This window comes from Leptonychotes weddellii, chromosome 11 (genome assembly GCF_054177405.1).
Source record: "Leptonychotes weddellii isolate Sample4059 chromosome 11, ASM5417740v2, whole genome shotgun sequence".
Classification (NCBI taxonomy): Eukaryota; Metazoa; Chordata; class Mammalia; order Carnivora; family Phocidae; genus Leptonychotes; species Leptonychotes weddellii.
The window spans coordinates 48,938,911-48,966,415 of NC_138379.1; the positions used below are offsets into that span (position 1 = coordinate 48,938,911).

The window sequence follows — 27,505 nt, forward strand, 5'->3', positions numbered from 1 at the left end:
AGTACCCAAAGGAGAAAACCTGTATATTTGGCTGAGACAGTTGGTCAATTCAGTCGGGATGTTTGAGCCAGTTGTGTGTGGAGACCTGATCAAATTCTTAATTCCCCCTATTTGTATCTGGGTCCCATGATTTAAAGAAGATCCCAGGTAAGCCTGCTGGAGGGCCTGCCGTGGCCTGACCGGACTGTGGCACTGCGACGTGTAGGTGTAGTTTACAGCTTCTCTGAAGCCTGACTCACTTAGGGCCAGCCCCGGCCTCCCTCGGGTGAGGGAGGGGAGCAGTGCAGGCTGTGGAGCAGAAGACCCAGGCTCCATGCAGGCTTCCCTTTTCTCTGAGCTTCCCTTCTCTGTCTTTTATACTTGGGGCACACACCTGCTCCATATGAGGAGAACTCAATAGAATGGCACAGAAAGAAATGTTTTGTGGGCGGTCAATAAATGTAAATTGTTAAAATATTGCTTAGATCCGTGGACTCAAGGTGATTCAATAGCTAGAATTCTTTAAAAGCCTTTTTTCTCAAAAAAAAAAAAAAAAGCCTTCTTCTCAGAGTGTTTGCCCCAAACTCAAGTATTGTCTGAGATTACCTAAAGCGAACTATCAGAAAGATCGTGAACGCGGACCTTTCAAGCACTGAGAAAGGAAGGGGAGGGTCTGAAATGACCCGTATTTAGTGTCCGCTGTGTGTCATTTCACCCTCGGTCCTCTCCTCTGAGGTGGGGTCAGTGTCCCCATCTTCAGAGGAGGACAGCAAGGCTGACAGCGCTTAGGGAAAGACATTGGGTTGCACAGCTGGCAACGATACCATCCATGAACATTGTAAACGCCTTGTAAACTGCCAGTGTTAACCGGTTCACATGATACAGTATGCGTTGGTGTTGGTTCTATTATTACAGGTATTCTGGGATGGTCTCAGTGTTCGGAGCATCTGTGCAGCAGATGGCAGGGTGACGGAGGAGGCTGGGCTATGTGCCTGCCTCCGCAAGAGGCGAGTCTAAGAAAGGTTTCGTTCCATTCCTTTGAGACCGTGCCTCTCCTGTCAGTGGGCTCAGCGGGGGCTGGGATGGGGCGCTGCCTTAACTGCAGACGGTCCACAGGCTACATGCTGAAAGAAACTTTTATACCTGTGGTCTTGAAAACGTAAACTGCTTTAAGACATCTTAGCGGTAAAAGGACCTTGAAACCACGATGACACGTTAAGGGGGTTTATAGCCTTTGTGAACTGGGACTTAACACTTCCCAAATCTAGGAGAAGCAGGCTATAAATTTTTAAACCCTAGCGGGGAAAAAACCCCCAAACAAACAGAAAAGGATTTCATAAGAACACACAAACTGTAAGGAAGAATGACAATATGCTTATAGCTAATTTAGCAATAATGACCTATTTTAAAACTAGAGGGCTGGTTTTAATTTTGTGAGCTGTTTGGGGAGGCGACACGAGTAATGAGCTATAGATTTGCCTCCTGGGCTTGGGGAAGCATCAGGGCGCATGGAGAGGCCGTGGCTCCGGGTGAGGCCTGAGCGCTGGTCACACCAAGCTAGCAAGGCTCTCTCTCCACGTTCCTGCCTGCTCTGTTCCTGGGTCCTTGCTGCGTGACTCTGAGTACATCTCACTTTCTCTCAGCTTATCATCAGTGTGTTTTTCTGTGGGTCTTCTTCCCTCTCTGTCTCTATTTCTACCTCTTTGTTTTTCTCCTGTCTTTCTTTCTACTTCTCTCAGTCCCTGGTTTTGATCAAAACAATTTTTAACTGATCACAAAAGAGCTGAATAATAGGTCTTTATGTATGTTTTATTTATTAAACAGAATTTTGTGTTCTCTGCCTTATACAAAAGCAGGCAGGTGGGTGGAATGTTTTCTGTTCATCTGGAAAACAAATATATAGTGGGTTTTCATATATATGCTCCTTGATTGATTCCCACCATGGCTTCTCCCCAAAACCCAGAAATTGGGGACCAGAAGTAGAATAAAAGTCCCAGCCTAGAGCTCATAGCCTAAAGCAAGAGAGGACCTGTGGTTGTTGCCCGATATGTAGGTAAGGGCAAGAAGCATGATGGCAGGGAGCATGCAAAGGTCGGGGGGGGTGTGAAATCTGGGTGTATGGAATGGAGATCCCAGTTAGTAACCGCCCACTCACATGGCACCACTTTCCATGACAGTCTCTGCCACTTTCCAGCCCTTGCCTCGACCCTCCCTGAGTGAACTGCTCCCCCAGGACCTGAGCTCACCTGGTGTTGGACCCCTCCACACCTTTGCTCTTGCAGCTCCTTCTGTCTGGCACGCCTTGGCCACCCCAGACTCTGTTCACCTGGTCATCACCTGCTCATCCATTGAAGTTCTCCCTGATCCATGGAACCAGCTAGAACAGGCTCCTCCTTCATGCCCCACAGTGACCAGAGGTGGGGTCTCAGTCATCCTGGTTCCCTAGTGCCTGGCACAGTGCCTGGCACATTATAGGTATTCAATTAACACATGTTAGTAAAAGGAAGAGGGATCCCATACTAAAAGTATATCATCTTTTGTCTCCCACTTTAGCAGAAGGCTATCCAAGCGGTTAAACCCGGCCCTAGCTCTGAGGTTCCCTCCCAGGTCTGCTCTCCTGCCTGTAGGCCTGCCCCACATGGCCTGCACGCCCACAACCCACCCATTCTCCAAGGTTCCCTCCCCAATGCAGCCTTCTGATGCCCCACTCCTGTAGGAAGAAACCTGTCCTTCATATGAACAACCAGCTCCCTGGTCTGTTGTTACCTTACTTGGCCCTCTCTTGCGGCTGTTTCCACTCCCCCGTGTTGGGCACACACAAGACTTCCCCCCTAACCCACACAGTGAGCCAGCCCCCAGAGGGGGAAACCTTCACAACGACCAGATTAAATGAGTTAGTGAAGGCATCTCTGCCATCTCTTGGGAGGAGAAAAAGCCAGAAGCACCAGTCCTGCAGGGTGACGGGAAGGGGGTGGAGAATCAGGACCCAGCCTCCCAGCGCGGCAATGCGGTGCTGGGCGCAGGCGGTCACTCATCCCCAGCAACATGGGATCAAAACGTTACACTACCTTGTTGGCCAGTGGGTCTCTTGGTCCATCTTCGCCTTTCCCAACACTTAGCTCTGACTGCTTGCAATTAGTATCTGACAGGCAATCTAAAAGAGTCAAGCTGCATTAGGGAGAACCCCAGAAAAACTGGAGGGCACAGCTCATCTCGTGGAGAGCGGTTCAAATGGCAAAGGTTGATTCCTTCACCTACTCAGCTGGGCCTTACCAAGGAAATAAGATCAAGAAAGTGGTGTTCGTCTTTAGCATTTATTTATACTTGGAAAAAGAACTGTTTGTTTCTGAGCAAGCACAGACCACAAGCACGTCACAATCAATTGGCTATACATGAATATTTTTTGTCATTTTCTTACTCACAGCAGGAATGAAATAGCACCAAGAGAGGTGTGCGCTACACATTACATAGACAATCTGTGGTACGCAACAAAACCCAGGCCACAAAATCGTAATTAGACACTTCCTGTCTGCCTTGGAGAGGCAAAGGTAGAACGGACCGGTTGGAAGCACCAGCAGATAACAGAGAACTTTGGGGAGCCAACGCACAGCTTTAGGGATTATTTTTGCAGGCAAGCAAAGCAGACAATAGGAAAGCTTCAGGCCTTGCTCTCTTGCCAGGGGAGCTCAGGAATCGCTGGGAAATATACAAAAATGGACAGCCAGGCGTCGGAAGCTTGGTCATCTTCAGAAAGGCAAAACGGAAACACTGCTTGTGAAACCAAAATCAGTTTCAATCAGTACGTTTGGGATGCAGAATAAGACTGGCTGAGTTCTATTTGTAAACAGTAGAAATCAAAGGAAGTTTCTTGCCATGAAGTGACACATTCAAGAGTCAAAGTGAACTACAAATAAGAGTTTTCCCAGTCGCAGGATTAAAAAGACGGGGAGCCTGAAGGGTCGAAAAGACATTATATGGGTCACGTCTCAAGCTGCAGGTGGGGCAAAGGTTGGAAATTCAGTCCCTGGAGCTGCAAGGTGGGTGGGAAACTACAATCTGGGCGAACAAACTTGAATCAGACACGAGATCAAGTCGTATGTATCCTTCTGGTTGTGCTGCTGTGGAGACAGATGTGTGTAATACCCAGCACGTCTCGCACGGTGTCTGGCACACAGGCATTCAGCACGCGAATATGGAATGAACGTTCCCCTGTGCACCGTAAAGTTTGATTTACTTGATCTGCAAAACACATATGACTGTTCTATGGAGAAATCCAAATTGCGGCTAACATCAACACGCCTGACTAATGCCAGTCCGCAGGAGAACGAACATACATTGGCAAATTCTCTGGATAAAGTTAAGATCATGTTGATAGAGCTCTCTGGTTAATGTTAAGATTAGTGAGCAAATAGCTAGAATCAGTACTGAGGTCTGCTCTGGTCATTTCCAGACAGGCATCAAAACGTGTGATGCACGAACACTGAAACTCACTCATATTTTCTACCTTCTTCAAAAGTTCTTCTCAGTTCCACGCCCTGAGATAGAAAGGAAGAGGACGGTGGGCCTGGCCGAACGCCTCATTTCTAGGAGTCCTGTTCTCTTTAACAAATGTGGCCCACAAAGCACACGCTCAACGAGTTTGCAAAAGACTTCTCCATCAGCCCCAGGGTGACCAACAAAATGGCGCCAAAAGAGGCTTTGCTGCTTGAATGGTCAGAACAGGAGAGGACTGGGGGAAGCCCTGCTTCCTCCACACCACAGGGACCGCAAGGGAGCGCCGCGGTGAGGAGCCGGACGACAGCCCGGCCATGTCACGGTGCCAGCAACAGGAAGGACTTCAAGGACAGGGGCAACAAAGCATACCGAGCAATGTACACGTCACAAGGTTTGCAAATGTAATTTTTCCGGTGGGTATGTTGGGTTCCCTCATGAGCACTAGGGGTCTTTCTACAACTCTCTGACTACCACCTACAACACAACTCTAGCACAACTAAGGTGCCCCTTGCCGCTCCCGGGGGCGTTGGCCACACAGACACGTGAAACACAACACGGTGAGAGCTGCTTTTATTCATCAGTGAGGTCAAAAATGCTTGCTAATCACTTAGTAGGGAACTCTCCTAATCTTCAGCTAAGTCACAGACATTTCCACTAATCTGAAGCTCAGCACCCTCTGTCCTCTCTGAGGAACAGGGCAAACACAGTTCAGGAAGGGAGAATGAACATGGCCGTGCTTGGCACGGTGTCGACTTCCCACCTTGTGTTTCTCAGAAGCAAGGAAGCCACGTTCTCAATACACTACCCCTGCCCCCTGAGCTTCCCTCCTCAGTCATCTGTAACCAGTCGCTCTACAAAACTGGGTACACAGAGGAGAACAGTCTCCTCACGCTGTGTTCATCTTCCTATGACATCTAGAACGTACCTAAAACACCCTGGCCTGCTCTGAGTCATCAGCGGCATATTTATCACTTGGCATACAATTTCAAGCCCACTGATAGGAAACTAAATGCAGTCACTCGTTTCTAACGGAAAAGTCTATGAGAAAAATTACTTGAACTTAACAGACACAATCATCTTATGGACATTAAGGCCGAGGTTTTTTGCTTTTTAAGTATTTCCACAAATGCTGTCCATCGCTGAAGCCCAAAGGCGAGCGTCTCTAGCACATGATAACCCTCTGAATTTTGGAAAAGAACACATTCACCTAAAGTTCAGAACTGATCCCTGACACAGACCTCGGGGGAGAGGAGGAGGAGGGCACCCTACGGGCATTCCCAAGCGTGACTGGGAGACTTCCAGCCGCTGGGAAGGGCCTCTGCGTGCTAAGGCCTGCCTGCCTCCCTCGGCAGCCGGCGAGCAGTCTCACCTGCTGTGGGAGGCACAAGCAGGGAGCAATGCTTCCCGGGGTTCCTGGTGTTCCGGGGGCCCCGCGGCATGGACCCCTGCTCCGCGCTTAGCCCGGCCAGTCTCGATTTGGAGAGGAGGCATGCCGCTCGGGCTTGGAGACGGCATTCCTCCATCGGAAGAAACCAAACCAAAGAGCTCCTGGAACACTCAGGACCAAGGCAGATGAGAAACCTCTAAGCAATTTTGTGGCCTTTTTTGTTGGTTGGTTAAAAAAAAAAGAAAGAAGAAAGAAAGAAGAATAAAAGGAAAATGCAATGAGATTTACTCTTTAGCCTCAGCCAGTTTATTGTTCATCTCTTTACTTTGCTCCTTGTCTTCGGGTTGGGTGGCACTAGGGCCCTCTGCGCTCTTTTTCTTGGAGGCCTGGCCCGACGCCACCTGCTTGTCTTTGGCCTTCCTCGGGGGCTTATGGCTCGCTGAGGTCTTTTTTGGTTTGGAACTCTGAACGCTAGGTTTTTCCACCTGCTCGGAGAGACAGACAGACAGACAGACAGACCGCAAATACAGAAACACAAAAAGGGAGGGAGTGGGAGAGAGAAGTTAGAGAGAAGACATGATTAGCTCAACGGTAACTGTCATGATGACACTTGACATCGAGGAAGCACAGCGTCTAAAGTGTTTTCAGTGACACAGGTCATCTGGCTTCTGAACCGGCTGGTCCGCTGTGGCCACAGGCTCACAGGCCACAGTGGCATCCCGGCCTGGCGGCTGTCACCACGGAAGCACCGTGGTGGTGGATGATGTTACCGTTTTGCGATCCCTGCTGCCCCTCCCTGTGGGAGAATCGCATATACCGCATCCCTCATCACTCTGTTCAACTCGGGCAGGCCTTGGATTTGCTTTAGTCGATGAAATGTGAGGAGAAGGGCCAGGGGTCACCTCCAGCTCTGCCCCCCCTCCCAGGAGATGGCCCAGCCTTCTCTTTCCCGAGAACTCTGGGGCCACTGTGTATGGCCCCTCAATATGCCATCTCTGGGTTCACTTTCCCCAAACTTCCCTCCTTCCTCCCCTTGAGTCTTCTTTTGTGCAAAGCCAGCACTATGTCCTGGGTCCCACCTTGTATGTGGAAGATGGGCAGAGATGCTGTTGGGCCTCACAGGCTAGATCATTCATTCAGGGAGATCCAGGGGTTTTCAGTCACCTCTGACCTGTACATCCTGGTTTGCCCGGGCCTGAAGGCTTTCATGGAATGTGGAATTTTCAGTGCTCCAAGTGGAGGAGTCCAGTCAAGCTGGCTTGGTTACCTACTTCACCTACAAATCAGTCTTGGGCCAAATAGGAAACTCGACTTCAGTGTAAGACTTACAGACAGAAGCAGAGGAAAGGATCTCACACTTTTCCTACTCTTGTAGATAAGAGTGGATATTTGCACAATCCCATGTGGCTTGACTTCACAGAATCAGCTTTGGCATTTATGATTGCTGCTTCCAGCTGAGTCTCCAACTCCATTCTCCCCCTCATTCCCTCATGAGTGTGTACTGGGATACAAATAAGGCAAAGTAGTGTTATTATATGGAAATCCCTGAATCCACTGGAAGTTACTTAGAAATGTACATCATTCACAAACTGTCTATTAGAGTAACAAATTACCCGGAACACATCTTGCAGCTGGTGAGACAGGTGCTCTGTGACAGACTAAGAGCTGATGGTGCATAGTGTTTACAGACGAAAAGGATAAAAAGGAGTAAAGAAGTGTCCACGGATTGGAGCCAAGGATGCTGCAGGGGCAGGGTGAGGAGAAAGCCAGCGAGATACCTTCAATGGCCAACACTTCAGGGGCAAAAGCCATTGTTTTAAGAAGGGGGGACTGAGAGCTCAGGTGAGGTTTTCTGCAAATTTTTTGGGGGGGTTCTCTAAATCAGAAAAGCTAGTTCTCTGAAAACCTGCCAGTCTTCAAGCTGTTTTATTTTAGGCACTGTTTCTTTTTAACATTCCCTTTGCATTTAGCCTCTGGGCTACCAAGAAGAGGAGGAATTTCCCAGGAGCCACCTGGGCCAGGTGGGCAGGAGCCCCGCGCTCACACTTTGCTGCAGTTAACCCCCTGGTTCTAGGTTGTGCTGAGGGGTTCCCCACAAGATCTGTCTCACCTTTGGGGATTCCTTGAAAGGTTCGCTGTAGAGGCTGCGTATTCTTCTGCGATCAATGACCTTATTGTCCGCGGGTGTTGGCTTGTTGGCCTCCCCTTTGAACTGGGCACTGTAGCTGGTCTCATGAGCCATCTTATCATCTGGGGGCTTGTACTGGGGCCTGGCTTTTATCGGTTTCACAGGCTTGATGTCCGTCCACGCTCTGAATTCATTTCTGTGAATCAAAGAAAGCATAGGTTATATGAAACACGATCTGCGGGGACGCAGGGCTCCTCGTACAGGGCTGCCAACTCAGCGAGCTCGCAGTCGGTGCCGGTGCTGCTGACGGAGGGGTGGTTGAGCAGTGAACTGCCCTGTCTCCTCATGGGGAAGCGCGAGGTTTCCTTCCTGCCACCTTGACGTAGGCTGTGGCAATAGCTCTTGTAGGACGAAGAAGCTCAGGCTCCCAGCTACCACTGTGTGATCATGGAGAGGCAATTCTAATCTTTGGGCCTCGTTTTTGCAATATCTCAAATGAGGCTGAAAACACTCAATCCACTCCATCATGCACGGGTTCAACCTCTATGATTGAATGTCTGCCGCGTGTGAGGTCAAGAGTGTGAAAATGAGACGTGTTAGACGGTGTGCTTGGTATGCCGTGGCCAAAAATGCCAGTCCCCTCCCCTGCTTTGTAATGATGGAGACCCTTCGTTAGCCAGAATCCTCAAGGATAGTTCCTCCCCTTGATAGCAAAGGCTTGCTTCTTATATTGTCAGAAATTTAACAATCTTAATCACTGTAGATGAAAATACTCATGAGACGTCTAAATGCTTGCATATCACAAATAAGCAAAATGTACCAAACATAATGTGGATGCCACTGTTAGGACTGATGTCGCACTGAGTATGTGCAGGAGAATCTTCACATGCTCTGGTGTGAATGGTTATTGGTCCTGACGCTATAATGACCACCATCTGCTGCTTTTTTCTGAGTCAGTGTGTACGTGTTCTTATCTTTCCTGTTAGGATCTTGTGGATTCCAATTAGCTGTTTCTGATCTGTTACAGGGCTGGAGACTAGATGGGGACAAGGTCCAAAGCAGGGTAAAGTACATGTGCCTGCTTACAGAGGCCACAGGGTCCATCCTGCTTATTGAGTGCATGATGTTCGATGGATCTGTTCTCATTTGGGGCATGAGAAGCTGTGTTGTGGGAAAGGAAGAGTTAGGGTGTAAATATCTGTGGTTAGGTTCTTCCAGCACCCTCGTCACCCTCATTGATAACGCCCTCCTTCGGGGCTCAGAGACGAGTGGCCCAAACAGGAGGCCACAGGGGGACGGCAGAAGGAGCTGAGGCTGTGAGAGTCACGAGGTCCTAGCCCCGCCTCTAACAAGATGTGGAGCAGGCCTCTCCTCTCTCTGAGCCTTGGTTTCCACACCTGTCAAAAAAAGACCAGACGATGTCCTTATCCTTCCTTCTAGCTCAGAGATTCTCTGAGTTGATAAAGCTGGTTGGTTAACACTGAGCCACTTGCTGGTCATTTGACCTCCTGAGGGGAATTGGCTGATTTGTGAGCAGAGAGACCACAGTTTCTTAAGAGACCCTCCCCCAAGCTTCAGACTTGCCTTTCCAGTGCAGCCTGGACCCCCACCTGAGGGCCCCACCAACTCAAACCCAACATCCCTAGAACCAAAGCATCTTGTCTGCCCTGCCAAATTGTCTTCATTCCCTCATCATTCAATTTCTTTCTCTCATTCATTCATTCGCAACACATTTACTGAGTGCTTAATGTCTGTCTGGCAGGATGCTGAGCTCTGTGGAGCCCAAAGTGACTAAGAAGAGGCCCTGGGCTCAAGGTGTGGGAGGCAGAGGGATTGCAGTTACTCCAGGACAGTAAGAACAGAGCCATGACAGAGGGGGGAGTGGGGAACACAGCCTATACCAGCCTGGGAGCGAGTCGGGGATGTGGGTTCTGGAGTGGAGTCAGAGACAGGACGGGGAGCTGGCCAGGGCTGCAGGCAGAATGAGGGGTACACTAAGAGGCTGCCGAGACATGACCCTCTGCAGGCAGTTCAGGTGGTTGGGTTGAAGCTTGTGGGGACTGGGCAGATCCTGAGGTCCTGCCAGCCATGCTGAGGGGATGGTCTGGACTGTAACGAGGAGCTGCCAAATGGTTCCAAGCCAAGGATGAATGTGACCAGATTAGTTTGCGGAGAGAGAACTTCGGCAGCAGTGTGAATGGCGCGCAGACGGGGCGAGGTGAGTCGGGAGGCCAGGCAGGAGACTGTGCAGTGAGCCCGGAGGAAAGCAGAGGCCTGAGCCAGGACAGTGGCAGTGGGGACCGAGAGTGGCTGAGTCAAAAGGGAAGTGGGCAGGACTTGAGAGCGGCTGAGCCGTGGGAGGCCAGGGTCAGAGGGGAATCTGGAGAGTTCCAGGATTCTGGTTTGTGGGTGGCAGTGCTCCCCACTGAGACGGAGAACCTGGGAGGAGAAGGGGACTTGGAGGGTTGAGACCCTCCTGATTCCGTTAATGGCACCCATCTGCTCTGGCCTCAAGGCTGTGTTATATCGTTTCCTGTGCTCTCTTCCCCGCTTTTACACTTCCAGGGGTTCAACCAGCTACTGTGACCTGACTTCTGAGCCATTTTGGGCTGGCCTGGGTCACACTGGGGGCTGTGGCCACCATGACCCGTCTAAGACTCCAGGTACCCACTCCCTCCTCCCACCCTTCAGGACCAGAGTATTGCTGAAGCCCCTTATATGTGGATTACCAGCAACAACCTGGTTCCTGAATATAGAACCCTGAGTCCTCTGCTCCTACCCCTGCCTGCTTCCAGAATTAGGACCGACATAGGTCTACACCGGTCCTAAGAACTGTTTCTGGATCATCTCTCCCACGCCAACCTCTGCATCTTTCTGCATCTCTGTCCTGGCCTCTGCGGGCTGGCAAGTGTCTCACGGTGAGCATTATCCATGGGACGTGTCCTCGTGGGAGCAGTTTGGTGACCCCTGATCTTAAACAACTGATCTTCATATGAGGCCACGTTAGTGAGTCCCATGATTCAGTTCACTGCAATTATGACAGACAGTTCGGTTGAAACCCAAATTCTGCTACTTAGAACTTTCTTTGAACTCTCCACAAAACCTTCCCCAGCCACAAGCCGTAACTAATCATATGTCACAAAAATAGAATTAGCTACCGTTCATTAGTCCCCTTTTACAAGCTGGAGGGTTGTTTTGGTTTTGCTTTGGTCTATTCTCCATAATCCTTACAACAACTTTGAAAGGAGGTAGTATTATATCTCTCTTGCAAGAGAAGGTAAGCCAGGCTCAGAGAGGTTAGGTGGCTTGCCTAAGGCCAAACAGCTGGCAAAGAAGCAGGGTTGAACTACGAGTCCGGGCCCAGGAGGCCCACATCCTTCCCACCGCACTTTCCCAACGTGCCGGCACTGCAGTGTGCTGGCCTGTTCTCACCGGAGGTGCCCGTGCGGGCTCAGGCCTGCTGTGCGCAGTGCCGTGGCTGGTTTAGGTGACACGGCTGCACGAGATGACCCCTGAGCTCCTCCAGCCCCGAGATGCTCCTCCCAGAGTAGCGTGGGCCACGCTCTCAGCTCACTCACGTCTCGCCTGTTACCACGGACTCCCCTGTCCGTGCAGCCGGATTTTGGCTCTATCGTTCATTCCTTTATTCATTTGGCATTTACCAAACACCAGCCATGGGCGGGGCATGTGGCCCACAGGGCGTGTGACCCAATGGCTGAGGCGGCTACAGTTTAGTAGGTTAGGATCTGTTCTAGTGTGTGACCCTAAGCAAATGGGACAGAGGGACAGAGGGAAAAGGATGCTTAATTCTGAAGGGGGCACTAGAGGATGGAGACAGAGAAGTGAACAAAGGGAATTCAGGCAGCGTTCTGAGTCCGTGGGGCAGGTTCAGAGAGCAGGTGAGCTGCTCAGGGTGTGGAGGGTGGGGCTCTTGGAAGGAAGTCAAGGCGACCGGGCTGGGTGGGAGCTGGGGCCAGGCTTACAGGGCCTCGAATGCCATGTTTACATGCTTGCGGTTGGCCTGGGGAGCTGCTGAACGTTTCTGAGTGACAATGCCCCAGTTTTAATTATTTCAGACTGCCCCAGTTTTAATTATTCTTCAAGGCCCAGCTCGGGGCTCTCCTCTTCCAGGGCCCCCTCCTGGATTTCCTCTCTCTTGGCTCCTGGATGCTTTACTACCTTGTCCAACTTTGTGGTGCCCCATGCAGTTTCATGTCGCTCTTTAATTATTTTATAAGTTCATTTTACCTCTCCTGAGGGATGAGATACAGAACAGAAAATTCATGACAGAACCCTACTTTTTGAGTCCAACCTCATCTGCAGGGCTGTGAAGGGTTATCCTTTAACTTATCCTGTGTCAAACTGCAGGTAAGGGGCAGAGCTGGGTGAGGACCCCACCTGTCTCCACCTGCCCTGTCAGGCCCCGACCCTCACCCAGGCCCCCACTCAGAGCCATGTTCCATATCTTTCTCACATTCTTCACAGGATTTAAGGGCTTGGCATTGAGTGCATATTTCATGGAAGTAGGTATTATTTGATCTCCTTTCTGGTCAGCTCATGGCCCCCCGCCTATACTTGCACTCTGGTGCCAGTCGCGCTGAACCGAGTATGTGCTCGCAAGCGCCTGGCCCGGGAGGGGTCCCTCTTCATCGGGGAGAGAGCTGCATTTATCTGTGTTTCCCCGGTGCCCTGCACAGCACAGAGCGATACACTTAGGACACACTGGGAGAATTAAAGGAAACCAAGCCTTCCATCCTACTTTAGGTACTCACAAGGCTGCTCGCGCTTGGGGCTTCTGTTATCACACACCCCAGGTCTTTAAGTCCTTGTAGGGAAGAGTTGCCCTTCATAAAGCAAGCATCTGGTGTCTCCCAAGCTTTCATAAAATCCATCCTCCCTAGATTGACAGGAGGCAGCCCAGAGCCCCGGGTGAGTGAAGCCGCCACGGTGGTAAAGGGCTGGGGGCAAGAAGGAACCCCTGAGAATCAGGGGACAGGGAAGGAAAGGAAAAGTTTGCTAACACTTCCCAGTGCCCACTTCCTTTAGGCTGAGCTCTCTATGAATCTAGCCTTAGTTTACCCTTTCATCATCCCTGTGAGGACACTGTTATTAGCCCCATGTTATATATGAGGAACCTGACTACAGACAGGTGAAGAGACTCACCAAGCCAGTAAGCAGTTATTGGACCGTGAGTCTATCTGACTCAAAGCCCCTGCCCCTTCCGCCATCCCACACTTGGGGGTGGGTGTGTCATCCACCTGCAAGCTCACGGCAGCTTTGGCTCCGGGCAGCAATCACAAGACAGCACTTCCCTTCAGCCGGTCTGGATGCCCCAGAGTGGGGCTCTGAGCATAAAGGGAGGCTCCCACATCTGCAGGCTACTGCCCTTGGCATCTCAGAGATGTTCCCTGTGCCATGGCTCCTCCTGTATCATGATATGAGGAAGTCATGGGGACAGGATTTCCCTGCATTGCCAAGGGCCCACTGTCCCCTCCACAGCAGATCATTTGAGGCTTGATGCATGACTTCTCTCCTGCACAATCCCTGCAGGGGCAGAAAAGGGTTTGGGACTATGATGTTCCTCTGTGCCTTGGTAAACTCAATCAGTATGTTCAGGTCTGGGTTTAAAGGACTCCTTTGATGGCTCCTGCGTGCTGGAAAAATCAATGAGACAAGCCTGGGCCCGCCTCCAAGCCCCCATCAAGGAATGGCAGAGGCAGGCCCAGGGTGAGCCACCTCACAGAGACTTGGTAGACAAGATGTTCCTAGACTGTTGCCACAGGGCCTTTAGACAGGTGCATACTTGCATTCAGGGCAGCTGCTAAAGCAGTTTGCTGACGAGGCAAAGTTTTTAGAGGAGGCAGTAAATACCCTACTTTCACCTCCTCCTGTCCTGTCCCCCTGCGCCATCTCCCCTCAGCCCTCAAGGCCTCCTCTCCCTGGACCGTGGCGCCAGGACCCCAGCATCAGAGTCCCGGTCCCCACCCCGTCCTCACTCTCACTCCAGGAGAGATCGTCTTCCAGCTCGGCCATAAGCACACGACTCCCCTACTAAACGCCACAACAGATCCCAGGCACTACAGGACCAGCTAAAGTCCAAGCCAAGGCCCCACTAGTTTCCTCATGCTGTCACTCCTCGGGATGACATGCACGGCCCCGTGACTTAGCCCCAAGTTACCTTTCCGGCCTTACTTCTTCATCCTCACCAGTCACCACATCGTCAGTTAGTGAGCACTTGCTGGGCGCCAGGCGCTGCGCAGAGCTCTTTAAATGCCTTATCTGCTGTAACCCCCACAAGGACCCCGTGCCGCAGCTACTCTGGCTGATTTTGCCAAGGGGAACACCACGCAACCTTCCCCAAACACCTACTGCACTTCCCCTCCACTGAGCTTTTGCCCTTGCTGTTCCCGTCCCCAGCCTCCTCTTCCCTCCATACATCCGGCTGCTGAAACGCCACATGACGGTCCTTCCAGGCTCGGGTGCCCCCTCCCCAGGGGGCCTGCACCAGTCCCACGGCTGCACAGCCGCACGGAGTTTGTTCTCTGAACTTCATCCCTCCGTAGTGCTCACTGTGCTCTGTGTTAGCGCAGGTTGCCTGTGTGGGTACCTTTCTTCCCTTCCGCAGGTGCCATTGCTGAGGGTCAGCACGGTCCTTTGGCATCTGTGTAATGCTCACGGAGCCCGGGCCACGGATTCACAATGCAGCCTCCGCCTCACTCACCCCTGTGAACGGCTGAACAGGAAGTCCCTGGGCTGCCCCGGCCAGGGAGAGGGCACGAGGCTGTCTGGCACCCATATCGCTTCTCACCATATGCGTCCAAAGATTCTTGGATGCTCCTCCCTCAGGTGGGACTTAGTTCCGCTTCCCTTGAATGTGATCGGGCTTAGTGACTCCCCTCCAACCAACAGAATACGGTGGAGGTGGCCATATGGAGCTTCCAAGACTGAGCCGCTACAGACCCCGTCAGGTCTCCTGCTTGCTTTCTTGGGGATCACTCACACTGAGCACAGAAAGCGGCCATGACAGGTGGACGCACACACAAGCCCCACGGAGAGGCCTGTGCGGCAAGGAACTGAAGCCTCCTGCTAAAAGCCACGTGAGTGAGCCAGCTTACACGTGGATCCTTAGCCCCAGCAAATATTCAGATGACGCCGAAAACCACCCAGCTAAGTCGTTCCTGGGCTTCTGGCCCTCAGAGACTGTATGAGATAATAAACATTTGTCGGCTTAAGCTGTTTAGTGTTGGGAGTAATTTGTTACAGAGCAGTTGATTCTAATACACACCCTGATCAGAAACTATTCCTCTCATCAAAAGGGGCTTAAAACACCCACACTTCACTTCAGCAAGGCAGAAAGCACTGGTGTGAGCAGAGCACAGGAAGTTCAAGCCCTCAGCAGAACTGCGGCATCAAGTGAACCGAAGGTCATGCTCTGGTTGCAAGACACTGGGCGGTCCTGGGATCAAGCCCCGCGTCAGGCTCCCTGCTCACGGGGGAGCCTGCTTCTCCCTCTCCTTCTGCCCCTCTCCCTTGCTCCTGCTCTCTCTGTCTCTCTCTCAAATAAATAAATAAAATCTTAAAAAAAAAAAAAGACACTGGGGGGACCATATTGCAGCCCTCACTAGAAGGTAGCAAAGCCCCCGATGCAGCAAAGCTGCTGAAGATGAGGCTGCCTTGAGGCCAGGTCATCAGCAGAAACCAAGAAACACAGGCCTCAGGAGAAAATGATGTCTCAGAGCACACAGCATATACAGGGCTCAGGGAGGTGCAGACAGAGGTTAACAAGGTGAGAAGCACAGCGCCCGGATCAGGACAGAGAAGGTGGTTCACCCCCAAGAGCACAGGAAACCTGGGTGGGATCCCAGCTCCAAACTTGGGTCCAGGCTGTCCCCTGCCCTGAACTGCAGGGAGCTCGACACCTCCCTCACAGGGCTGATGCGGGGTTCAATGAGGATGTAGTCATTGAAGAGGACCCGCCCATCTGTGTCAGTACAATAAAGTCCATGGTGCATAACTGTGTAATAAATGTATTTGGTTTTCATTACAGAGTCGTTCGTTCAAGGAAAATTACTGAATATCCTCTACATGCCAGGCACAGAGGTAGCGATGCAGTGTGAACTGACCTGCTAGTCAGGCGGGGAGACAGAAGCAACCACACCACCAAATGCCTGTCCCCATGGCCGTATTTCTGACCACGGCAGTCCACATTCCGGTGCTAGGAGAGGGCAAAATCGGGGCAGCAGCTTCCAATGCCAGGTTTCTTTCTGAATGCATTTCACATTGGACTTGAACAAAGTAGCATTCAGTGAATGCCTGATTAATTGAATCTCCAATACTGAATGTCCACCATACACGGATGTTCGCTTAAGGACTTGCCCCACTTACACACATTTTCTTGCAGCGATTCAAGGGGAGATACTGAAAGAGCAATTATAGGGGGGAGACTGAAGACGGGCAGGGAGCCGGGTGATTGATGAAGCCAGGCCCCAGGAGAGGGAGGAGGGCAGGCGTCCGGAGAATGGCGAGAGGGTTTGGCCTTGGAGAGAAAGTGTTGTTAAAGAAGAGAATAGGGGCTGCTCTTTCATTTCTAATTTGAAAAAGCCTGGCATTTACAAGAGAGATAGAATCATACAAGGAATAATTCTACTGCTAGGGAGAATATCTACATGCGTTAATTGGTACAAATCACTTCTTGACAAAAGTAGGGACCCAGAATAATGGATTATTGCCAGCCATGCTCAAATATAAATTCCATGTCTCTGCCCATAAGGCCCAGATTTATTATGTATCTAAGTTCTTGGGAAATAAAATTCTCTCCCCATCCTCTTGACATCAAAATTTTCAACAACATTCTTCTACTGCTTTATGAAGGAAGAAAATCGTGCTTTTAAGTCTTAATGGTCTAAAATCTTCCTGCAGATTCTCATAGGTGATTTACATTGTCACGGAAACACATTAAGTCTCTGTTCAAAAACCTTGCCTACATTTATTATATTAAAGTGTTCTTGAAGAAGGGAAGCAGGCTCTTTCATGAAATCTGATGGAGACAGTCAGTGAACGCTGTCGGCTGCCAAGCTATTGTCAGGAGCTGGTTCAAGGAAGTCGGATCTGGAGATTAAAAAGAAAAGAACACCTGAGCCTAGAGGGTTGCAGGGAGCTTAGAGTGGCTTCTCTCTCTTTAGAGGGGAACAGAAGATTCTTTCTTCCTGGCAGAAATGACTGGGTCAAGAGAGGAGCTTTACGATCTATGCCTGTGTATCTGCTTGCCTGCACCTTTCAGCTTCTTTTGTGTGAGAGGAGAGAAAGGGATCTGATAGAGAATGCCCATGTTGTAAGCATTTAGGACCACGCTTCTAATCCATTAATATCCAATAAACACGTGCACACCATATCTAATAGTTTTCTAAAATGAGGAGGGCATGCACTTGAGCAAAGCAATGTCTCTGTATGTAAAGAAAATTTTGAAGCTAATTTAATGTGAACAGAGAATGAGTGGAAAAGAATCTGCCCTTTCCCTTACATGGAAAGATCCAACATGGGTAGCAGTTGGCAATGACGAGCATCAGGGCTTGGGTTCCTTCGTTAGGTAAATGGAGATTCTGCGGGTAACTGCTAAGTCCTGTCCCGGGCTGCATGAGGCTCACAAGCCCCTGTGCACCTGGGAGATAGTGTTTCACACAAAGAAAGCTCATATGCACAACATGTATAGAATTATGAGGACAGAGAGTTAAAATAAAATTGCTCAATTAGGAGTCAATGTGATTCTACACAAATTAATTTAGGTTGCCGTATTTACTAGGCACTGTGCTAAGAACTGTATGGAAGAAAAAGGTGCAGAATAAGAAAGCTATAGCTGGCAGGTGGAGGATAAGAGTGAGGGCGTGTGGTAGTTAAAATAAGTACACATACAAATACATCTCAGGTAGAAAAAAAGAAGAGCTAGATGAGAGCTTATAGGAAAATCACAATGACTCCTTTCTCACTCTGCCCTGCCCCGCACTACCCCCTTATTAGCTGGGCTTTTTGGTCGTAGGAATTCTGGGGTGGTTTTGCCACTAGACCACAGAGTTATCCGGCTGAGGTTGAAAAACAAAGGCTGCACTCCTCTGGTTAGTTGGGTCCCCAAAGATCTGTGTCCATTAGTTGCAGAAAGATGGTTCCTTAGACAGGAAATGGAAACACTGAGAGTATGCCCTGAAAGTGCTGCCTCCTTCTGGGGGTAGACCTAGAATTCTGGGAGTACATTCCTATGAGAGCTCCACACAGTGCCAAGGACGTTGCATGACACATCTAGTGAAGTGTTCAATAAGCTTAAGTTTCCTCATTCTTTGTTTGGTGCCTAGGAAGTACTTAGTAAACATCTTTTTCACAAATCAAGCTGGTGCTGAATAAAACATCATTTTATGACTTACTGAGACCATGCTAATTTATTCTTTAAAATGTAACTCAATTATACGGGAATACTAGGAACAACTTCATGTCAATGAATTTGGATGAAATGGATAAATTCTTAGAAAGATGCAAATTACAAAACTGACTAAGAAAGAAATAGAAAAACTGAATAAATACATATCAAGTAAAGAAATCGAATTAGTAATTTAAAATCTTTCCCCAAAGAAAATCCAGTCCCAGATGGCTTCTCTGGTGAATTACATCAAACATTAAGGAAAAAATAAATACCAAATCCTAACGATCTCTTTTAGAAAAGAGAACATTTCCCAAATCATTTTAAGATGGGTAATATCAGATATTTTTCTGATACCAAGCCAGTCAAAGACCTTACAAGAAAACTATAGGTCAATATTTCTCATGAATATAAATATTAAAACCCTTAACAAAAAGTCAGTAAATCAAATCCAGCAACAAATGAAAAGGTTTAAACACCATGAACAAGTGAGATTTATCTCAGGAATGCAAGGTTGGTTTAACACCCCCCAAATCGGTTAATATAATATACTATTTTCATAGAGTAAAGGACAGAAACCACAGATAATCTTAATAGACATAGAAAAAACATTTGCCAAAATCTAACATTTTTTCATGATTTAGGAAAAAAAAAAAACTCAGCAAAGTAGAACATAAGGGAACTTCCTCAACCTAATAGATAGCATCTATAAACACCCTACAACTAACATCATACTTAATGGTGAAAGACTAAATGATTTCCTCCCAAGATCAGGAATAAGGCAATGATGTCCACTCTCATCACTTCTATTCAACATTGTACTGTAGGTCATAGCCAGTATAATAAAGCAAGAAATATAAATTAAAGGCATACAGATTAGAAGAGAAGAAGTAAAACTGTCCTTATTTATATAAATATGATCTTGCATTTAGAAAATCCTCAGGCATCTACAAAAAGCACTAGGACAAATGAATGAGTTTAGCAAGGTTGCTGGATACTCAATCAATATATAAAAATTAATTTTATTTCTATAGACTAGTAACAGACATTGGAAAAAGAAAAAAAATTAAAATCCATTCACAATAACATCAGAAAGAATAAAATACTTAGGAACAAGTTCAACAAAAGAAGTGCAAATGCGAGGGGCACCTGGGTGGCTCAGTTGGTTAAGCGACTGCCTTTTCTGCTCAGGTCATGATCCCAGGGTCCTGGGATTGAGCCTCATGTCGGGCTCCTAGCTCAGTGGGGAGCCTGCTTCTCCCTCTCCTTCTACCTGCTACTCTGCCTGCTTGTGCTCTCTCTCTCTCTCTCTGTCAAATAAATAAATAAATAAAATCTTAAAAAAAAAAAAGTGCAATGCCTAGAAGTGAAACCTACATAACATTACTAAGAGAAATTGAAGACCTGAATAAAGACGTATACCATGTCCCTAAACTGGAAGAGTCAATATTGTTAGGACAGCAATTCTAGAAATTGATCTATAAATTCAATGCAATCCTTATCAAAATCCCAAGAGGACTTTTGTAGACAATGACAAGCTGATCTTAAAACTTATATGGAAATGTAAGAGATCTAGAATTGCCAACACAATTTTGAGAAAGAAAAACAAAGTCTGAGGATTTACTCCACCTGATTTCAGAAGTTATTATAAAGCTATAGTAACCAAGTATGTTACTGCATAAAAATAGACACATTGATCTAAGAACAAAATAGATTTTTGCATACAGTAGTGTGTTGAAGCTGGCTTATCTTGGTGCACAGAGCTGATTAAGTTTGTTAAATATTCAGTAATTTGGTGCGCTGATTGTTCAACTACTGGTAGCTTGAAATCAGCCATGTGAAAATATCAGGAAATTGGCCAACACTACAAATCAGGCCCTTCCTTTTTTCCAGAGAGCTAGTTAAACATTCACCATCATACCACTGCTCACATATGTGGTTTATTTATTTTTGAAAAATGTGCTAAGGTAATTCAATAGGGAAAATGATAGTGTTTCCAACAAATGTACTGGAAAAAGTGGATATCCATGTGAAAAAAAATGAATCTCAACCATTATCTTACACCATACACAAAAAATTAATTAGAAATGGACTAGAGACCTAAATGTAAACCCTAAAATCACGCAGCTTGTAAGACATACAGGAAAATCTTTGTGATCTTGGAGTAGGCAAAGATTTCTTAGATATGACACAAAACCCCAAAACAATCAAAGAGAAAAATGATAAATTTAAGTTTATCAAAATTAAACTGTTTACTCTTCAAAAGATACCATTAAAACAAGGTAAAGACAAGCATAGTCTGAGAGAAAATATTTGCAAAACATATCTGATGAAGGATTTGCATTCAGAATATATAAAGATCTCGTAAAACTCAATGATAAGACAAACAACCCATTTAAAAATAGGAAAAATATTAATAGACAGCTTACCAAAGAAGATATACAATGGCAAATAAGCACATGAAAAGATTGTAGTCATTAGGGAAATATAAATTAAAACCACAGTAAGATACCACCACATCCTCGGGAAAATGGCTCAAATAAAGCACACTGACAATGCTCAATGTTGTCAAAAATGTGGAGCAATCAATCTCTCCTACATTGCTGATGGGAATGTAAAACTACAGCCACTTTGGGAAAAAAATTATTTTTAAGTTAACCATACACTTACACTATGACCCAGCAATTCTACTCCTAAATACCAAAGAGAAATGAAAACATGCATCTACAAACAACTTATACTTGAATGTTAGCGACAGCATTATTCATGAGAGCCAAAAAGCTGGAAAGCACCCAAATGTTCATGAACTAATGAATGAATAAACAAAATGGGGAAATCCATAGAATGGATAATACTCAGCAGTAAAAAGGAATGAACCAATATGGATGAATATCAAGAACATCATGCTAAATCAAAGAAGCCAGACAGAGAACACTACATATTATATGATTCCATTTACATAAAATTTCTAGAAAAAGCAAACCATAGAAAGAAGAAGATCAGGGGCTGCCTAGGCCTAGGGCGGGAGTATGGATTGATTGTAAATGAACACGAGGGATGGCAGCATTCTAAAACTCTTTCAGGGATGGTTGTACCGCCGTATTCATTGATCAAACCTCATCCAACTGTGCACTGTAAAAGGGGTGAATTTTATCTTATGTAATTATATCTCAATAAAGCTGTTAAAAACCCAGCTGGAACGTCTTCTTCCCTGACATCCCTCTCCTTGCAGAGAGGTGGTCCCTGTCCGCTTCGAGGCCCTAGGGCTTGCCTGTGCTGGCTTCTTTGTCTGATTTCCCACATCACGCTCCTGGCTATTTGTTTCCACGCACATATGTGAGGCCTGGGAGGGCAGAGGTGGCTTCGAGGCCATCTCTGTGCCCCTGGCGCCCGGTTTGCAGGCCGGAACGGTTCAGCATGCACTCAATCAGCGTTGCTGAATGAGCAGACACCCTGAGTTTACTTCTTTAATTGTAAAAGGAACACATAGCCATTGCAGTTGGTTTTCTGTTTTTTTTTCCTACTAATTTGTAAGAGTTCTCTGTAACTCTTACAGATAAAAGATCGTAATTCTTTTTTTTAAAAAAGATTTTATTTATTTATTTGAGAGAGAGAATGAGAGAGAGCACATGAGAGGGGGGAGGTCAGAGGAAGAAGCAGACTCCCCGCTGAGCAGGGAGCCCGATGCAGGACTCGATCCCGAGACTCCAGGATCATGACCTGAGCCGAAGGCAGTCGCTTAACCAACTGAGCCACCCAGGCACCCTGATAAAATATAGTAATTCTTTGCAACTATGTTTCCCAGTTTATCTTTTATTTTATATATATGGATATATGAGGATATGGAATCATATATATATGATATATATATGATTCATATATATGATTCCATATATATATAGATATATAAGGATATATAAAGATATGGCTATCTATAGATATATATAGCTATGTATAGGTATATATAATAAATTATACATATATTATATATAATAAAAGATAAACGGGGAAACACAGTTGCAAAGAATTACTATCTTTTATTTTTGATTCCATATCCTTATATATATGATTCCATATCCTTATATCCTTCCCTATGACATAATCATATAATTACCTGTAATATATTCTGCATGTTTATTTCTTACATTTAAATCTTTAAGCCCCTGAGAATATATTACTATTTTTGCGTAGGCTGCTCAAGCGGGAAAGACATAACTGTAGCCGCTGCTGGCAAGGGTGTGGGGAAGGTAGAGCCCCACTCGACCCAGCAGGACACCTCTGTGCCTTGCGGGGGGGGGGGTGGGCGGCGGCTCCCGCAGAGGATCTGGTACATCACAAGTCCTCCATGCATATTTGTTGACTATGTGAATTAAGGAGTGAAGCCTTTAAAACTGCTATCCTTTGATCTAGCAATTCCATTTCTAGAAACTTGTCTTCAGGAAATAACTGGAAAAGAAAACATTTTTTCATGTATTACAAATTCTTGATTAATTATCATGTGTGAAGGCTGCAAACAACTCCTTTGTTTGGAAATACGAATGCATTCTAAGTCTGCCAGTGCCGGAGCCTGACCAAATCTCAGAAATTATTAAGTAATGGTGAGCATAAAAATATTAAGTAGGTGATCCCCACGAGGCCATTTTTGGTGCATATAACGTCATGTTTGTTTCTTGTTGCTAATGATTCACTGGAAGTGATACCATTAAATTCGGCTTTGGGCTGCCCATGCTTCATCTCAGCTGAGGTAGCAGGGGCTCTGGGGGCACGGCAGGGGGAGTGCAGCTGGGCAGCAAGAGGGTGGGCGGTCTGCTGAGTGGAACTGCAGACTTCATTTGCCCAGGCTCAACTAAACGCTCCCGGCTTCGGTGCCTCTCTTGCGTCTTGCAATGCAATTTTTTTTTTCCCAGCAAGTCTCTCAGCAACCTATGAACTTTAAAGAAATAATAGACATACTCAGAGGCATCAGAGTCAGAGTCAGAGAAAACGTGAGACATTTTTTTCATGAAATCCGGAGGGGTTTTGTCAAAAATGGGACCTAGAATTTCTTCATGAAGCTGCAGTGTCAAACTCAGTGCTGGTAGTCACTTGCCTGGGCCAGCAAGCAGGGGACAGTGATTTGGGGTGGCACCTTTGAAGGCCAGCTGTGGGGCATCTGGGTGGCACAGCCAGTTAAGCGCCTGACTCTTGGTTTCAGCTCAGGTATGATCTCAGGATTGTGAGATCGAGCCTGGCGTCAGGCTCCACGCTCAGCACAGAGTCTGCTCAGAGTTTCTCTCTCCCTCTCCCTCTGCCCCTCCTCCACCTCTCAAATAAATAAATAAATAAATCTTAAAAAACCAAAAAAACATAAAGGCCAGTTGCTAAGGGGCAACAGGAAAGCCAGGGCCGCATGACTTCCTATCTCCTCTCTACGCCACGGGTGGGAGGCACTTACACATATTTGCTCTCTAACCTTCACGGTGGCCCCTCATCACCCCAGACTGGTGCAGGAACTTATGTGAGGTGTCTCTGTCAGTCAGGGCCAGATTTGAACCTGGGTCTGTTCAGCTCCACATTTCGACCTCCATAAGCTGCCCTGTGAAAGCTTGAAACACTTTCATTAGTCTGTGTCTTTGCATGGGCCTGTCCTCATCTTGAATTTTGTATTTCCCCTTCCTCCTGGGGAAATGGCACTGCAAATTGCAGCTCAAATATAGGCAAAGAAGGCGGTAGAGAAAAAAGGTTAAGGACACAAGCCAGCATAATTTACAGGGCCATCAGGAAAAGGTGTGCGCTGGTGAGAAAGGCAAGCATCGCACTGTACTTTAGGTACCCGAGTCTCCTGGCTCGTGCCCACTGGTCAGCAAATATATTGAACACAACACCTTTCACGCAGCAGGTGCTCAACCGGTATTTAACCATGGTTTCGTGCCTCTGAGTCTCTGCCAGGTGCTCTGCTGAATAAGCATTCATGAAGCCAGCCTGAGTATCATTGCCTTTAAGGAACTTCCAGCTGAGGGCTGAGAGGTGCTCTGGGAGTTCAAGGTTCCCACGAGAATCTGAGGGGGTTTGAGAAGATAAACAGGAGTTTTCAAAGAAGAGGAGGCACTGAAATCCCTGCCAGTTTCCCTGCTCTGAGCTTTCCAGGGCTATGCATACGAAGAAGATCACACCCACAAACTCACGAACGAAGCCTTAGCGCTTGGACTTGCCTTAGTGGCCTTCCTATCCCGGACAGCCTGGAATGGCAGGTTCTGGCCAGTGAGTTCGCGAGCTTTCAGCCGGGGAAACAAAACCCTTCAAAACACATAGTCTTTGGGGGAAGCCATGACTATTTCATAGGAACCCTCCTTTACATCAGTGCCCTGGCACTCTTTGTCACTGTGCAGGTCACCAGGCTGGCATCCGGGTGACTAGAAACCCAGCGACTGAGAGGGGAGGGAAGAGAAGGGATATGTCAGGGCCTCCAATGTGCCAGATGCCCCACAAAAACATGCTCTCATCTGTATTCCCCACAGCGGTGCTGTAAGGTGGGGCCTTCCCCCATTTTTACAGATGAGAAAACCAAGGCCTGGAGAGGCGAGTGATTTGCTCAAGGGCACACAGCTGGTAAATGGAACGGTCAGAAATCAAATTCCAAGTGAATGCCTAACTACAGATCAGACATTTTCCTATTGTCTTACACGAATCTGTTTCTGTATAGAAAACAAACAAAACAAAACATTTAAAAGTGACTTTTTTCTCTTATGTAACTATTAGAATAAAATGTGGAGCCCAGTATAATGTGCAGATTAGCTACCAGAAGGGAGGCACACTTCTGGCTATGGTGGGGGTGGTGATTAAAGGACCTTTGCTGGTTCTGCATCTGGAGGGTCAAGGCCAGACTCCTCAACTAGACCTCCACTCTGGCCCTGCCATGGCCCGCCTCTGCAGGCCCGCTGCCTGCCACTCTCGTCCCCCGAGCTGCCCATCCACACGCCTGCACTGGTCTGCACTAGTCTGTGCTTATATTCTTCCCTCTTTCCAGAATGCTCTCCTAGGCCCTACACTCTTTGCTTGATTCCCCCCCCACCCCCCATGCCAACTCTGTGAAGCCATCGCTGACCTCCAGACAGGCTGAGGATTTCTGCCCCAGGTCCCACGGTGCATCCCTCCCCATCTCAACCACGTCTTGAAGATGCTTATGTTCTCCTCCGGGCTAAAGGCCCCGAGGACAGGATCTGTAGGCTGGGCCCACCTAGGGCCCAGCACACAGCAGGCATTCAGAAAAGGCAGGTTGAATGAACAGGATTGTGTGAGAATCACAGAGCAGCAAAGCTGGACAAGCACCCCAAGACGTTCTCACCTCATTTTATGGTCAAGATTACATAAAGGGCAGTGGAGGCAAGCCTGGTGGAGAGGTAGGGTGGGGTCACAGAGTCAGACTTGACTCTGGAGGCAGCGGGAGCCACTCAAGATCTCAGAGTGGTGGAGTGATGAGGTGATGTGGCCTGGGAGGCACTTTGATTGGGTGATTCAGGCCCCTTGGGGACAATGAAAGCCTGGGGATAGGGAGAGACTGGAGGCTACAGATTCACATATGTTCTATTTAATGATGACGAATTAGAACTTACTGTCAACTCTGCTGACAAATTATTCAATTCAATTGCTGAGTGTCTGCAGCAGTTATAAGATCATTACTGCTTACTGAGGGCCTACAGTGTGCAAGGAGCTTTGCCCTCGTGATGTGATTGAGTCCTCAGCACTAGCCATTGAGATGGGCACTATTACTGTGCAGTCTATGGATGAGGAAAGCAAGCTCAGAGAGGTGGTTACTACCTGGGGCCTCAGGGAGCCAGCGAGCCAGGCACTATGTTAGCCCGTGGAGACAAAGGACAGGAGCTCACCGTCTAGCGGGGGGCAGAAGAGAAAAAGAAACAGACTGGCTTCGGGTGGTATGAGTGGTGGTGCTAGAGCTGAGAGAGGCACAGGGGGCTGAAAAGGCCCAGAGCGGGGCCCCAACCACTCTTAGGGGTGATGGATGGGGTCTCATGGTGACAGGCGACAGAAAAAGCACAGCACAGGTTGGAAACAGGCCTACCATCCTAGCACTTAACGTTTTCTCTTTTTGAAGCAAAACCAGACTAGTTAGGAAGAAATGACTGAAAGCAAGACAGATATGCAGAGCATCACTGCATGAGACGTGAAAATCGTCTTCATGCTTGTAGTCACCCAACAGAGAGGATCCTGCGTGTGATTTCCCAACAATGGGGATTAGCCCCAGCCTTCTGCCTCAGGAAACTCTGGGGCCATTAGGGGATTCCCAGGGATCCTGAGAGAGAGAAGGGTGACAATCCAGCAGCAGATGGCTCCACCCAGGCCCACCACTTCATTAGGTTGCTGTGAGAGACAGTGTAAAGAATGAATTTGAGGGGCTGTTACGGGCTGGGGGGATAGGGCACCAAGGGTGCCGGTTGTAGGAGAGCAGCATCGAAGGGGGTGAGGGACTGAGACACCCCCAAACAGCCACCGCTCTGCCCGGACAGCTGTGTCTGTACGCGTGTTCCCGTGTGTGTGTGCGGGCTCTGGCCAAGCAATACGGGGCAGGGGGTTGCTAACAAAAGGACGCGGAATTCTGCTTTCAGATTCATCATGCTGATGGTGATGGCGCTGAAAACAGCTGACGTTCCAGAGAAACTGGCCAGTGCCAGGAACTGAGGGAAGGACGTTTATGTGCTATCTCATTTACTCCCCACAGAGGCCTCTCGATGCAGGCAGTTGTTACCGTTCTCACTTTCCCCATGAGGAAAGCGGGGCTGAGGGTTAGTTAAGTGCCGTGACCTTGGACAGCAGTAAGTGGAGATGCCGAGCGAGGTTAGACAAGAATAATATAGTTAGCAGCCGCGTCCCAGGATTGGGGGGAGTGGGGCTCAGCTGAGGCAAGGAGACAATACCGAATTCCAAAGTAAGGCGTGCTGTCAGAGGGCGGAATTTCCAGAGCAGAGGCCAAGAAAAGTGCAGGGACAGGACACTGGTGAGAACCCTGCGTGCCATGAAGGGGCTGCTTTCCCTCCAACTGAAGTCCAGAGAGAGGCTCAAGGACACCTGGATCTTGGGGGATGCGGTGGTGACTCTCCAGAGAAATCTGAAGGTC

At 48.1% G+C, this 27,505-nt stretch overlaps 1 protein-coding gene across 1 annotated transcript in view; it reads right to left on the reverse strand.

Moving 5' to 3' along the window:
• MAP6 (microtubule associated protein 6) overlaps positions 1–27,505 on the reverse strand; it is a 75,497-nt gene that overhangs the window by 12,628 nt on the left and 35,364 nt on the right. The window contains exons 2-3 of the mRNA XM_081798858.1: positions 7,971–8,184; positions 6,149–6,345 (exon numbers count right to left, since the gene is read on the reverse strand). Of these exons, the coding sequence (XP_081654984.1) occupies positions 6,149–6,345; positions 7,971–8,184 (411 nt within the window). The remainder of the gene's footprint in view (positions 1–6,148; positions 6,346–7,970; positions 8,185–27,505) is intronic.